We start from the raw sequence: 13,170 nt of genomic DNA, 5'->3' as shown, positions 1-13,170 counted from the left end.
TGTGGTGAAAACGATGAAAAGGTACAGTAGCAGGAAGAGTGGCCAAAGGAACCTTAGGGAGTTGTCTAAATCCATGAAATGTGTTGCAGTGATATTAACAAAACTCCTATAGCAACCATTACCAAACAAAGCATTCCCTTGATGTAAAAGACATTCCATATGCCAGTGTTGCTGGCATCTCTAACTGAGACCGATTCCATATTGGCCCCAGATCTTGTAGTCAACTCATGTCTCGGGCGGATTGTCAACTCCGCCTCACTCCCTCTTCATCCGAACCGCCTCAAACTCAAATCGCAATCAACAGCTCAGGCCATTCATGCCTCCTGCTTTTCAATTCTCTCCTCAACATCCTTCAACAACTGTACCAACTCTCCTTCTTCCCCCTCAACCTCAAGTCCTCTCCTGACCCAATCCCTTGCCTCCTCCAGTCTTCCCATCTCAACCAAACACCTTCCCCTTCTCCACCAAGCCTTTGCATTTCCGACCCAGCGCGCCTCAACACTCGCATGAGCATCAACTGCACCCTCCGCCCAATTCTGCATGGCCATGTGCGCCTGCGCTCGGTTCGCCAGAATTCCGCTGATCTCCTCTCGCACCAGCGCGGCGGGCTCCCACATGGGTCGCTGCATGGCCATTTGGAAGCCGAGGGTGTAGTACTTGATTGCCTCGGGGTATTTGCCCTTGCGGTACTCGTTGTTGCCGGAGTCGCGGAGCTTGGTTACTTGGGCTGTGCGCTTGGGGTTGACGGGCACGGGAGGAGGGGGTGCGCCTGTGGGTGATTCGACGTTGAGGAGAGAGCGGTGGAGGGTGTTGAGGGCTTCGAGTTCGGCGTTCAGTGTGCGCGATGGTTGTTGAGAGCTGATGGCCTTGGACTGAGGGTCCATCTGGAGGGGAAGGAGGTCGAAATGTGTGAGATCCGACATTGTGACGGATGTGTTTTTGTTTTGCTTTTTTGTTGAGGTTTTCTTATTATGGGTTTTCTTTATAGTCGTGAATTATTAAAAAGAGTGACCGGTTGGGAGTGTGAACTGGCAGTGAAAGGTTATGTGCAACTGGGTGTATGGATTGAGGTGCTGTTCAGGACACCTCACAAAAAGCTTATCTTATCAGCACATGACACCCCTCAGAGCCACCATCAGTCATACCCTACACTTTCTGGGAGTTTGTATCATAAACAACACCTCAGAAGATTGTTGAATAGTTTGAATATGCTCATCCTTTTCTATTGATGTATCTTGCTTATCGCTCAAGATGCAATGAAGTAAAAAATATGCAGTATGCTTGTATTTGTTCCTGATCCGATCCCACATCAATGGGATATCTATCAAATTACAGGGAATTTGTACATCAGCCAGGTGTCGAATCCGTTAAACTTGGATTACTGGTTAGGTGCTATTCATATCGTCGATAGATCTAAAAATAAACTGTTGTAGTTTGTCGATGTAAGTGAACAGGCTTACTGATGTGCCTACATGTTCAGAATACAGTGACATGGAGCAAGCTGGGCATTGACGTCAACACCAAAGACACATTCACATGTAAAACGAATTGATCAAACAAGAGCCTTTCCTTTTCTACTCCTATTGTGCTAATGCGAGACCCTGTCCCGGTTTGGGAAGCGTAACAAGATCACCTCCCATCGCCATCACTCATAAAACCCGTCCACCGAACTCTGGCGTCCTTGGATAATCAACGGGAGAAAGACATCAAATTCCAGAACCCTTAAAACGCCCATTAATGAAATATCCCTATCCATTCATCAAAGCCTCATCACATAACCCAAGGTCGAAAGAGTCTCCACACATAAGTCTCGGTCATCATCTTGTTGATTGTCGGTCTCTTGTGCTTTAATTCCTTCTTGTGAGGGCAGTGCAAATGTGGTTCGACGATCGGGGGGACTTTTTCATTTAGAACATTCTTTTTTGGGGGGAATCGACATCTACTCCTCGAGCCACCCTTGCCATCACTCAGCAAATCAAGTAAATCCCTTTGTTGAACCGCCGCGCCATTCTAATGAAACGCACGAGAAATGATAGACGTTGCCAAGTTTACCTAGACCGGCAAGATCCCAGGTCGAGGGATATGGCCAGCTTAGTAGCCGTAAGAGGCAAGGGCCTTTGCGGTCTCCTCCTTGACAGCAGCGTTCTTCTTCGCATCAGCCAGTTGTCGGGCGGCAATCTTCTTGCGCTCGTAGTAGGCAGCACCCTTGGCCTTTCTTCGCTCCTCCAATCTGAGTAGAGTTAGTCATGTTCAAGTCACACACAGCACAACAGCACATACCGAGCAACGACGTCCTGGTACTTCCAGCCAACCTCGTGGGACAGACGACCGACAGTGCAGAACTTGCGGCCGGGCTGGAGTCGGAGAACACGGAGAGCCTGGGGAACGACAACCTTCTTGGTCTTGTCGTAGGGAGGGGGGACACCCTCGAAGACCTTAAGGCGCTCGAGAGCAGCGGCACCACGGGCAGTCTTGTGGGGGATCATGCCACGGACAGCCTTGTAGAAGATTCGGGAGGGAGCGCGGAAGTGGAAGGGACCTGTATCGAGTCAATGCCTGTGGTCAAGCGTGGAGGAACGGTTTCGACTCACCACCGCGGGTGGGGTTGTAACGGGTGATCTTTCGGAGGTGGGCGTGGTACTTGACTGTTGGCATAATCAGCTTGGTGTTCTTGGGAGTGACATCGCTTTGGTGTTGACGATGCTCGGCCACAGATCGGAGTGGTGTCGTGGGGTAGACATACGCTTCGCACGGAAGAACTCGCCAGAGATGTTGAGAGCCTCACAACGGACAATAACGATCTTCTGGCCGCTGAGGAGCTGCTTGGCGACAATGGAGGCGAGTCGGCCAAGGAGATGGCCCTTGCCATCGATGACGACCTGTAAACGCACACAACGGTCAGCGAAATGCATCTTCAAGACCAATATTCCCATGTGAAGCAAACGGCGAGCAGCGTTCACAGCACCAGCAGGCGCCGATAACTGAGATCCCAAAGCATCCTCAATCCCATAACCAATGCTTCCCGGCTGCCCGCAACTCGTCTTTTGCCTCAAGACACAATATGAATGTGAATGGATGTTGTTTCAGTCGGTACTCACAACTTGCTCGAAGCTCGACATCGTAACCGTCTTTTCTGGGGGAATTAAAGAAAAGGAAAGAAGGGCAGCTCAAATCCTCAAACCGGTCGGCGAAGATTTGTGTTTTGCTGTGCTGCTGGGGTTAGTCGTCCCTCGAATGTTGGGTGCAAGTGGTCGCGATAGTGATTGACGGGCGAAAAATCCAAGGACCGCTTGAGGGCTCGTTGTGCCTTGTGAGTAAAGCGCGCTAGCCTAATAGGGTAAAGGCAAGCTTTCACTGCAAGCGACTCCTCCCAGTGCTTAGGTCTGGTAGCCCTAGAGGGTTGAGCCGAGGAATTGCCGGTAGGCGCACTGGAATCATGCAGTTTTCAGTGCTGATCCTAGAATGGTTCGCACGTGATGATGAAGATTAGGCTGTTCCAAGACATGGCATTGGCACCATCATTGGAGGTTTACATCATAAGTCATGACAAGGATCCGTGTTGATACTCAAGATTCCAATTAAATGTGCCAATTTTCTCAATGCTATGGTAGTTATCATGGTCAAGGCAACCCTTGAATCTATTGTACAGCTTGTTCTATATCAAGAGCAATGGTAAGGTAGTCGAATAATCGATTATTCCCAATAACGCCTGCACTTAAACCAGACAATCTTTTCAGATGAACATTCAACGCCATCGCTTAACCGCGGGCTTAAGATTCCTTTGCAATATCCAGATCCTTCAGTGTCTTTTGGACCTGTCTCACCAATTCTTTCCTTCGAGCTCTGACTTCGGGCATGCCTTCAGCCTCAACGCCGTCCAATTTCAACATGATGTGCATCATGATGCTCTCAGATAGTTTTCGGTGCTCTTCCTCTCGCTTCTTGGGGTCTGATGGTGGCGACTCAATGTAATCGGAGCACAGAGGCAACCACTTGATCTGGTACTCAACAGCAAGATCGTCGAGAACTTTCATAGGTCCACTGGCTGCGCCCGAAGATGTGGGTGGTGCTGGAGGTGATCTGGGGTGGTCGAAAGTAGAAGCGCTGTCTCGAGGGCTGCCTGACAAGGAGTCGCCATCACTGGTGATGCCCTTCTTCTTATCACGCTTCTTCTTGCGGCGGCGAGTCTTCCTGTCTTCTCTAGGAGCATCAACAATCACCATCTCCTCCTCTGAACCACTGCTGACATCATTGATCTCGGGCATGACCGCCATCAACTCGCTGTTGTTCTTGACACCATAATCTCGTACTGGCGCCATAGGGTCTTTGAGTTGCTTTCCCTTGTAGAGAAGCTTGATGCGTGATGTTCCTCGCTCAGGAAGTTCCATCATCAGACCAACCCGGTCCTTGACATCTATCACACGCAACTTTCCATCTCCAATCGCATATGCGGGAAAGTGAGCGGGATATGTGATGCCGCGATTCTTGATAAGGAGGACATCGTCTTCTGGAGCTGGTGGTGGTGCAGTCGAGTGGGATCTGGGATAGTATCGATCCTCGGTGACGCCATCAAGATCTTGAGATGTGATGTAGCTAAAATCTTCGTCGGTGACAGCGGGGACGCCGCTGGGCATAGAACTGTAGGGCGAAATCTGTTCGCGGCCGATGGACCAGCCGTATCTCGACATTGTTAATGGGACGGCGAGCAGGACAGCGAGGCTGCTGTAAACAACGGTAGGAGGGACGCCGAGAGTGTCAGATATGTATCCGCTCGAATCTTGAAAAGCAGACGAGAGGTTAGCCAGCGCCCCGTTGAGGTAGGACGTGACGTTTTGTAAGGCACCGGGAGATGCCACGATTTCTTGGGCGGAATCCACCTTGTTCGACGTTTTCTAAGGTGGTCCAAAAAAGGACACCCTAGAGGCGAATGGGAATACGGGTTGCAGCAATTGACCAAACCAAGGTCCGAACAGGAGGAGGTCAAAAGACAGGGCGGTCGGCGATAAAGCTGAGCGACTCGTACTGGTGGTTCTCTTGTGATCGACCCGTGGGCTGATGTGGAGCGATGAGCAAGCAGCAGGACAGAGCCAGGTGGGCTACGCTGCACGACGAACAAGAAGTTTGCAAGGCTTGCAAATGGCAGCAGAATGCGACGATCACGACCCTTGGGCCAGGGTCTTCCTAGTGATAGTCGACAGCGAGCGACAGAGGCTAGAAGGTATCTAACCTGTCTTGTCTTTGCGCAACGAGGCGAGTTGGTAGTGGGGGAGGTCAGATCAAGTGACTCTGGTGATACAAGGCGAGACTGGGCAAACGGGTGTATCGGGGCTGGGCTCTTTTGCGGGTGCCACTGGTGAGGGGCTTAGGCGTCGGTGCAGCCCAGATTAACAACGTCTCTCTTTTTTTGTTCTTTCTTGCAGCCAAGCGTAGGTACCGGTACCGAATCGTGAGTTGATGATGACGGGGGGCGACGCAATGCAAGAAACCGGGCAGCTTAGGGGATACCTGAAAACTGCAGACGTGAGACCGGCGATTGGTGGAGATGTGGGCGGAGTACAGCAAAGTACATGTACAAGAGTCGCCCCAAGAAACAAATCGAATGCAAAGAAATATGCGCTGTAGATTTTGTTTCTTTCTTTTTAGGAATAGCGAGAGCTTGTTGTGCGTCGTTGCGCCTGTGCTTGTGTCGCAGATGATGATGGATGGTGAAAAAGTCTAGTCTCGCAAAAGGGAGAGAGGCCAGATTTGGATTTCTAAATTTGATGATCTGGACCCCTCCACTGATTTAATCTCAGCCAAGAGCCGCACGGGGAAATGACAACGCCTCTTCCAGGTTCATGGCCTGATAATTGGCAATCGAAACCTGGGGGAATGTGTCAGACTGTTCTAGCGGGAAAATGGTAATTAAGGGGTCTCAAAGCGCTAAGAGTTGAGGTTATCTCTTCAACTTCAACTTTGAAGTTATAGATCTGGGTATATTGAGTACGAATAACTAGAACTTTGGTGATAAAGACTGCATCAGTTGTTTTCAATTCATTCTCGTAAACTTTTGACGTCCTGTTGTAGGAAACTGAGCTAATGTCAGGTATAAACTACATCATGAAGTTTGTCAGTGTTTTCCTGGTGGGTATGTTCCGAGCCACTTCAGACTTGTCTTAGATCATTTGATACAAAGTCTGAGCCAATGACCAAAGAGAACTGGAGTTAGAAACCCATAACCTAAGTCACGATCCATTGTCAGACGATTGCTGCTTAAAAGCTCCGGCCCCTCTTGAGTGGAGGTTTGACGATGTTATCATGACTAGTAGAACCGATAGACCACCGTAGACCCTCATTGCTTAAAAGGGCTGAAGTCTAGACTATAAAGATGTTTATGGTATCTTATGTCTTGAATAGAAAAATTCCAGGTTTATCGTTCTTATTCCCTACCCAATTACTTGACTGCCCTTCAACTCAAATATTTTAGACTTCATCTATTTACACAATTGGCTCCACTTACCCTACTCCAAATTATATGCATCAGTGAGAGATTCATCGGGAACCATCAGCAGAAAGTTATTAACAATAGTAAATGAACACTTGAATGCTTTTTCGAGCTCAGGTGTTATTATCATGCTCCATGATGAGTGATCCTTCGGCTTATAAATGCAAGGATTCACCGGTAGTTGCTTGTTCTCACGCAGCATAAGCACTTACACAGTACGCTGACTGAACAAAGTCTAAACACCAACTGAAATCATCACGTCCTGCTTGAGTAGTATCTGTAAGTGATTACATTCACAAGACAAATACATCACCAATATTCAGCTGCACAGCCGAGGCGACGATGAACGAAGCACCTCATCACAATGATTCCAAAAGGCATGATTACCTAATCCCGAAAACCTAGCTCATTGCATCATCGCATTTTTCATGGTTGCCGAATTAATTCCACTCAAAAAAGCCCATGACAAAGCAAACTCGCCTTTCACAGCCCAGCATTGCAGTACAACCAAGTCAACCTTTCTCTATCTGACGTAGAATAAATACCTCCACCCCACTTTCTCTTTTCCTACTTCAAAGTATCTCGCTCTTCTCTATGAGTTTCTTTAGATCATTCTTCACTCGCGCAACAAGCCCAGGCACAATGACTCAAGCATCTACCAAAGTTCAGCAGCTCATCGACAACAACTCTGTTGGTACGTTATCTTTGTTTGCCCCGCGTTGGACCCTTGCTAATGACCCCTCGTAGTTGTCTTCTCCAAGTCTTACTGCCCTTACTGCAAGCAGACCAAGAAGACTCTGGATGAGCTTAACGCTGAGTACGAGCTCCTAGAGCTTGACGAAGTTTGTAAGTTTTGCAAGTTCAATTATAATACATCAAATTCTCTAACACTGCATAGCCGACGGTCCTGCCCTCCAGGACGCTCTCGAGCAAATCTCTGGCCAGCGCACCGTCCCCAATGTGTACATCAAGCAGCAGCACATTGGCGGCAACTCTGACGTTCAGAGCTTAAAGTCTGGTGGAAAGCTCGCTTCCCTGCTCAAGGAGGCCGGTGCCATCAAGGCGTAAGAAACACCAAAACGAATGTCGGACACGTTGGGCTAAGGACACATGATGCTTCAGTTCCAAGCTCTAAACATGTCTTTGTAGACCGTATGCGGCATATAGATATCGGTTACACCTGAGGTTTAGACGGTATTACAAGATGGGTGAATGACCCAGATGAGTTGAATTCATGACCCTTCACATTGGCTTCCTGGCTTGTGCCTAGTGATACATGGCTTAATTACCGTAATTTACATATTTTTGCTGTGACTTGACCGTCTCACAAGACCTGGGTGGCAACAGTACCAACAGGCCTTTCGACAAACTCCATGACGCCATTGATGATGTTCTTCCTGGTCTCCTCTGACGCAACCTTCTTACCAGAGAGGTAGTTGAGCCACAGCAGCCTTGAAAGTCGCTCGTCCTCAACAGTTCCCAATGTAGTCTTGACAGACTCCCTACGAGTGCCATCAGTGTAAGTGATGGTCAATTTTCCAGCAGCATCCCGAACAAGAAGCAGTTCGTTCTTCTTTGCTACCAGCCCTCGTTGGAACAGGATCTTGAAATGTCTCATGGCATTTCCAAATGTCTCATCGTTATACTCCGGGTTATGTGATGAGCGAGCTTGAATAGCCCTCACAAGGCCGTCGCGCATATGAGGGAAGTCAGTATCTCGAACAGGGGTGATGCGGAATGCCGAGCGACATCCGGCATCCTTCAGAATCGAGTTCCATGTCTCTTCGCCCTCGACAGGATCCTGAAGAGCCTTGCGCAGATCCTCCTTCTCAGAGGGAATCAGTGTTGTGGCTAGAGGGTTAATCTTCTTGACTAGATACCGCTGGAGCTTCTCGATGTCCTGGGTAGCAACATAGAAGCCAACCACGTACACCTCGATACCAAGGAAGGTCACTGTCCTTGTTCCCAGTCCAACCAATGTGAACTCCGTACCGTGCTTGTCTGTTACGGCTGCCGCAATTGGGCCAGCGACGTCGCCTGCTGCTCCGACATTCTCAACTTCTAATGTTCGAGGGAACAATTTGACAGTCTTGTTGCCTGTAGGAACAACTTCATTTCCGTCTTCATCGTGAATAACCACTTTTCGCTTCTCGCCCGCCTCGGTCTTGAAAACTTCTGTCGGGATTTCCGTATCGCATTTGATAGCACCCTTTTCTTTTTCGCCTTGGGCTTCAATGGCCTTCTTTAATTTCCAAGCTGTATAAACGAAGGAGACAATGCCGGCAATGGCACCAGCAGCTAGAAAAGCAGTGCGGTTCTGTTCGTAATCTCGTCGCTTCGAATTGAGCTGATTAATATCGAGGTCATCGGTTAAACGGTTCGATCGCTGGGAGAAAAGAGTCCGTCGGGTTGTTCGAGCGATGGCACATCTTGTGTGGGCTGATGCGCGAACCGCAGGGCGGAGAGTTGAGGGACGGAGCATCGTGGCGCTCGCGACGTAATGTCGAACAGACCACTGAATAGCAAATTAAAAGAACAAAATCTCCTCAATCAACCTCACCAAAGTAAATGAGCTTGGTGGTAATGGTCTGAGTTGCTAGTCAGGTACGTGGAAGAGTTCCCATTCCCTACGGAACATACGGGTAAACCTAATCCGAGGAAATTGAATGCTTGCCCGCAGGCCCCACAAAATACGTCGCCAAGTTCAATTTCATCGACGTCAGCGATGCCATCGTGAGGGGTCTTACCCTGTACCTTGAGTTTTAGAGGATAAAGATGCTTCAAACATGATAAGATATCATGGGAGAGGATATGGTCAAAAGATCGTTGTCAGTCTCAAAAGCGCTAGCATATTTTAAACAGTTATCCAACATATTATTTCTACATATTAAGCGTGTCTTTTACGGCAATATAGGGACACATGGAGCTTCAACGTGATATCTGCCAGTTGAAACGTGCATCAGCGTGACCTTTGTGTCATGTGAAACTCAATCATCAAGATGGAGTCGTTGGCGAACCTACTTACCTTTCTCATCATGTATGTTAGAAAAGACATGCATTTTCTATCCTAAGGTAGTCATGGTTATATGCGTTTACTTGCATCCTTATGTCCATCATCACTTCATCTATTAATGGCTCAAGCCACCTGCACGGCGGATATTGATTCGTCCTTTCAACCTTTGAACCTCAAATCAGAACATTGATCACACCTCCTTCATGTACCTAATCCCATGTCAGTCATCTTCCCCGCAGCAACAACAGAGACACGGCCCAGAGAGACATGTTGACTGAGGCGTGAACCAAGCACGCGGTTTACTGAAACATGAATCATTCCTCGCATTGAAACCTCATCAAACTCCTGACTCCAACTCACGCATCGTCATCATCAAGAACAAGAACAAAACAAAGACCCGCAAACCTCAAACCCCTGACCTAACCAGTCCTGACATACCAAAAACACCCCACTACGGACATCCCGCCCGCCTACGACGTAGGAGGAGATCCAGATTCTAGGCTGGGGGATCAACTGGCCTGGGCTCACCAATCCATCCTCTATCGGGGTCAGTCTCAAGCTCAGCGCTTGTAAAAAAGGGCCATCGTAGCGCACGACAGCGGCAATTTACAGGGGACGCGGCTGAAACCAGCAAAATAAACACAAACGCCTCTTGGATCTATGTCTTTGGTCCATCCCCTCTTCCTCGTGGATACTTGTGCTTCTTCATCATTTGGCTGTGTCATCAGTGCTGTTTTCCCTGCTTTTTAAGTACCGCAGCCGCGCCCAACCTGAACCTGGCACTGGCAAGACTGGAGCCCAGCACCCAAAAACCTCCGCCCCGTTTGGCTGCACTCACCTAACCTTGCCTTGCCTTACCAAACCCAAATCAACAAACTCCCAGCGCCAAAACATCATCACCTTCATCGCAGTCGCGAAACACACCTTTCGGGTATGAAAGGACCTTTTTGACTTGTATTATTATCACGCATATTCCGATTGCTTGCTTGACAGCACATATCTACTGTTGCTGTACCTACGATAAACAGTCACCCGCTACCGCTGCTTAAGAATCACCCTTGTGATCCCTGAACTCCGCCTGAATCCTGCCCAAACACCGAAAATCGTCACCCTGAAAGCGTTTCTTTGATCGTGTTTGCGTTTCCATCTGAAGCGCTCCTCCCTCAACACCGACAATATGGCCGCTGCTGCCGCTGGCCCTGCCTCTCGGCAGAGTCCTGCAACCGCCGACGAGCAGGAAGATTCTCGATCGTCATCCTCGTCAACTTCCCCTGCGCCCGCCGATAACGAAGAGTCCGATTTCTTTCTTGGAGCCAACGACTCCCAGTCAAGCATCGGAGTCCCCAACTTTCAAGATATGCAGGTGGAAGATGCTTGCCAACCGCCCGTCCATCGGTTGCCAAACGAGATACTCATCAGCGTGTTTGCCAAACTGAGTTCCACCTCCGACCTGTTCCACTGCATGCTGGTTTGCAAACGCTGGGCTAGAAACACAGTAGATCAACTCTGGCATCGACCGGCGTGTACGAGTTGGAAGAATCACGGCAGCATTTGCCAAACACTGCAGCTCGAGACACCGTCTTTCAGATATCGCGACTTTATCAAGAGGCTCAATCTCGCCGCCCTTGCCGATAAAATCAGCGATGGTAGTGTTATGCCCCTCGCAGTCTGTAGTCGGGTGGAACGTTTGACACTTACGAACTGTCGCAACCTCACCGATTCCGGACTTATCGCCCTTGTGGAGAATAGCACCTCGTTGCTGGCACTAGACATTTCCAACGATAAGAACATTACCGAGCAGTCTATCAATGCCATCGCCAAAAACTGCAGTCGCCTTCAAGGACTCAACATTTCTGGCTGCGAGAATGTCTCCAACGAGAGCATGATCAACTTGGCGACGAGCTGTCGCTATATTAAGAGAGTAAGTTTTGCGATGAAACTATGTTTGGACGTTGGCTAACTCAATGTAGCTAAAGTTGAATGAATGTAGCCAGCTCCAGGACGACGCTATTCACGCCTTCGCCGATAACTGCCCTAACATTCTCGAGATCGACCTCCACCAGTGCAATCGCATCGGCAACGGCCCTATAACTTCTCTCATGGTCAAGGGCAACTGTCTCCGAGAGTTACGGTTAGCAAGCTGCGACCTAATCGATGACGATGCTTTCCTGACTCTCCCCAATGGACGACTATTTGAACATCTCCGCATCCTCGACCTGACATCTTGCGTGCGTTTGACAGACGCTGCTGTCCAGAAGATTATTGATGTTGCACCTCGCCTTCGTAACCTTGTTCTTGCCAAGTGCCGAAACATCACTGATGTAGCCGTTCATGCTATCTCAAAGCTTGGTAAGAACCTGCATTACGTGCATTTGGGTCACTGTGGCAATATCACGGACGAAGGTGTCAAGAGATTAGTCCAGAACTGCAACCGTATTCGATACATCGATCTGGGTTGCTGTACCAACTTGACAGACGAGAGCGTAAAACGTCTTGCTCTGTTACCTAAGCTGAAGCGTATTGGACTTGTGAAATGCAGCTCTATCACGGATGACTCGGTTTTTCATCTCGCCGAAGCCGCATTTCGACCCAGAGTACGACGAGATGCTAGTGGCATGCTTGTCGGCAATGAGTACTATGCTTCGAGTCTCGAGCGTGTTCATCTGAGCTACTGTGTCAATCTTACCCTCAAGGTTCGTCGCCCCTTGTTTTCAGGAATTACCATTACTGACATTTCGCAGAGTATCATGAAGTTGCTCAACTCGTGCCCTCGATTGACCCACTTGAGTTTGACTGGAGTTGCCGCTTTCCAGCGTGACGACTTCCAGCCATACTGTCGACAAGCACCCCCAGGTACGTTTCTCATAAACTCGTCTTTACTGCTGCTAACCTGATAACAGAATTTACCCAACATCAACGAGATGTGTTTTGCGTCTTTTCCGGCACCATGGTATCCAAGTTCCGTGATTTCCTCAACACTTCACCACAATTTGAGGATCTATGGGACATGCACAGCTGGAATCGATCAGCAGTCCACGGCGGACAACGGCAACGCACTTCCGTAATGCAGCCAACAGCCACTGCCGGAGAGGGAGCCGACGATGAGATGGTTGACGACGAGAACGATTTCGAGGGCTTGGACGGCAGCGAGATGGTCGTTGATGCTCAGGCACAGAACCCGGCCAACGGCAACGGAACAATAAATCCTATCAATCTTATGAACCACGGATTTCAACAACCCATTCCTGTACCACCTCCAGCTCCTAGCTTCCCAATAGGTCAGCTCCCTCCATTCTTTCCGACATTCGCCCGCTTCCTGCCTTCATCGTCACTCGCACGACAGGAACCAGGATTGCTTGGGCCAGCTTTTATTCAAAACAGCATTAACAACCTACTAGAAGGCGGAATACCACAACCTACCAGCCAAGCGAGCGCAGCACCTCTTGGCCACGGGCATCCAGGGAACGGGGAACCCTCGACCGGCGCAAGCACTGCGACTATCCACCGACCGCAAGAGAACGGTGACCAATCTGACGCGATGAACTGAATGACGGACACTTTTCTTTAGCTCTAGAGATGACACCACCGGATCCTTTTTGTTGTTCACTTCCCTGTTCATGGTAAGATCGCTCGACAATAGCGAGAGACACAACTAACAGCCACCAGCATTAGA

General features: G+C 49.2%; 6 protein-coding genes across 6 annotated transcripts; 2 read left to right on the top strand and 4 right to left on the bottom strand.

Annotated features, from left to right (window-relative positions):
- Positions 1-314: 314 nt before the first annotated feature.
- On the bottom strand, positions 315-923 carry BKA55DRAFT_510517 (uncharacterized protein; the record flags this gene model as incomplete). The annotated part of the gene is made up of 1 exon (XM_046187609.1): positions 315-923. One exon carries the CDS (start codon positions 921-923, stop codon positions 315-317), a length of 609 nt encoding a protein of 202 aa, XP_046050443.1.
- Positions 924-2,091: 1,168 nt separating this feature from the next.
- On the bottom strand, positions 2,092-2,912 carry BKA55DRAFT_510494 (60S ribosomal protein L16; the record flags this gene model as incomplete). The annotated part of the gene is made up of 4 exons (XM_046187605.1): positions 2,092-2,230; positions 2,281-2,539; positions 2,592-2,645; positions 2,744-2,912. The coding sequence occupies 4 exons, from the start codon at positions 2,910-2,912 to the stop codon at positions 2,092-2,094; spliced, it is 621 nt and encodes a 206-aa protein (XP_046050442.1).
- Positions 2,913-3,723: 811 nt separating this feature from the next.
- Positions 3,724-4,967, bottom strand: BKA55DRAFT_355741 (uncharacterized protein). Its single transcript, XM_046185819.1, has 3 exons — positions 4,878-4,967; positions 4,178-4,777; positions 3,724-4,120 (listed from the first exon to the last, which is right to left on the bottom strand). The coding sequence occupies exons 2-3, from the start codon at positions 4,686-4,688 to the stop codon at positions 3,771-3,773; spliced, it is 861 nt and encodes a 286-aa protein (XP_046050441.1). The 5' UTR covers positions 4,689-4,777; positions 4,878-4,967; the 3' UTR covers positions 3,724-3,770.
- A 2,159-nt stretch (positions 4,968-7,126) lies between these two features.
- BKA55DRAFT_539034 (thioredoxin-like protein) lies at positions 7,127-7,552 on the top strand (the record flags this gene model as incomplete). Its single annotated transcript, XM_046190088.1, has 3 exons — positions 7,127-7,178; positions 7,232-7,330; positions 7,383-7,552. 3 exons carry the CDS (start codon positions 7,127-7,129, stop codon positions 7,550-7,552), a joined length of 321 nt encoding a protein of 106 aa, XP_046050440.1.
- Positions 7,553-7,808: 256 nt separating this feature from the next.
- Positions 7,809-8,966, bottom strand: BKA55DRAFT_593788 (chalcone-flavanone isomerase-domain-containing protein; the record flags this gene model as incomplete). Its single annotated transcript, XM_046195596.1, has 1 exon — positions 7,809-8,966. The coding sequence occupies one exon, from the start codon at positions 8,964-8,966 to the stop codon at positions 7,809-7,811; it is 1,158 nt and encodes a 385-aa protein (XP_046050439.1).
- A 1,708-nt stretch (positions 8,967-10,674) lies between these two features.
- Positions 10,675-13,044, top strand: BKA55DRAFT_510642 (uncharacterized protein; the record flags this gene model as incomplete). Its single annotated transcript, XM_046187627.1, has 4 exons — positions 10,675-11,418; positions 11,468-12,190; positions 12,239-12,350; positions 12,398-13,044. The coding sequence occupies 4 exons, from the start codon at positions 10,675-10,677 to the stop codon at positions 13,042-13,044; spliced, it is 2,226 nt and encodes a 741-aa protein (XP_046050438.1).
- Between the last annotated feature and the right edge of the window lie 126 nt (positions 13,045-13,170).

Source organism: Fusarium redolens, assembly GCF_020744475.1.
Source record: "Fusarium redolens strain MPI-CAGE-AT-0023 chromosome Unknown BKA55scaffold_7, whole genome shotgun sequence".
Lineage (NCBI taxonomy): Eukaryota > Fungi > Ascomycota > Sordariomycetes > Hypocreales > Nectriaceae > Fusarium > Fusarium redolens.
This window is presented reverse-complemented; position numbering and strand designations above follow the sequence as displayed.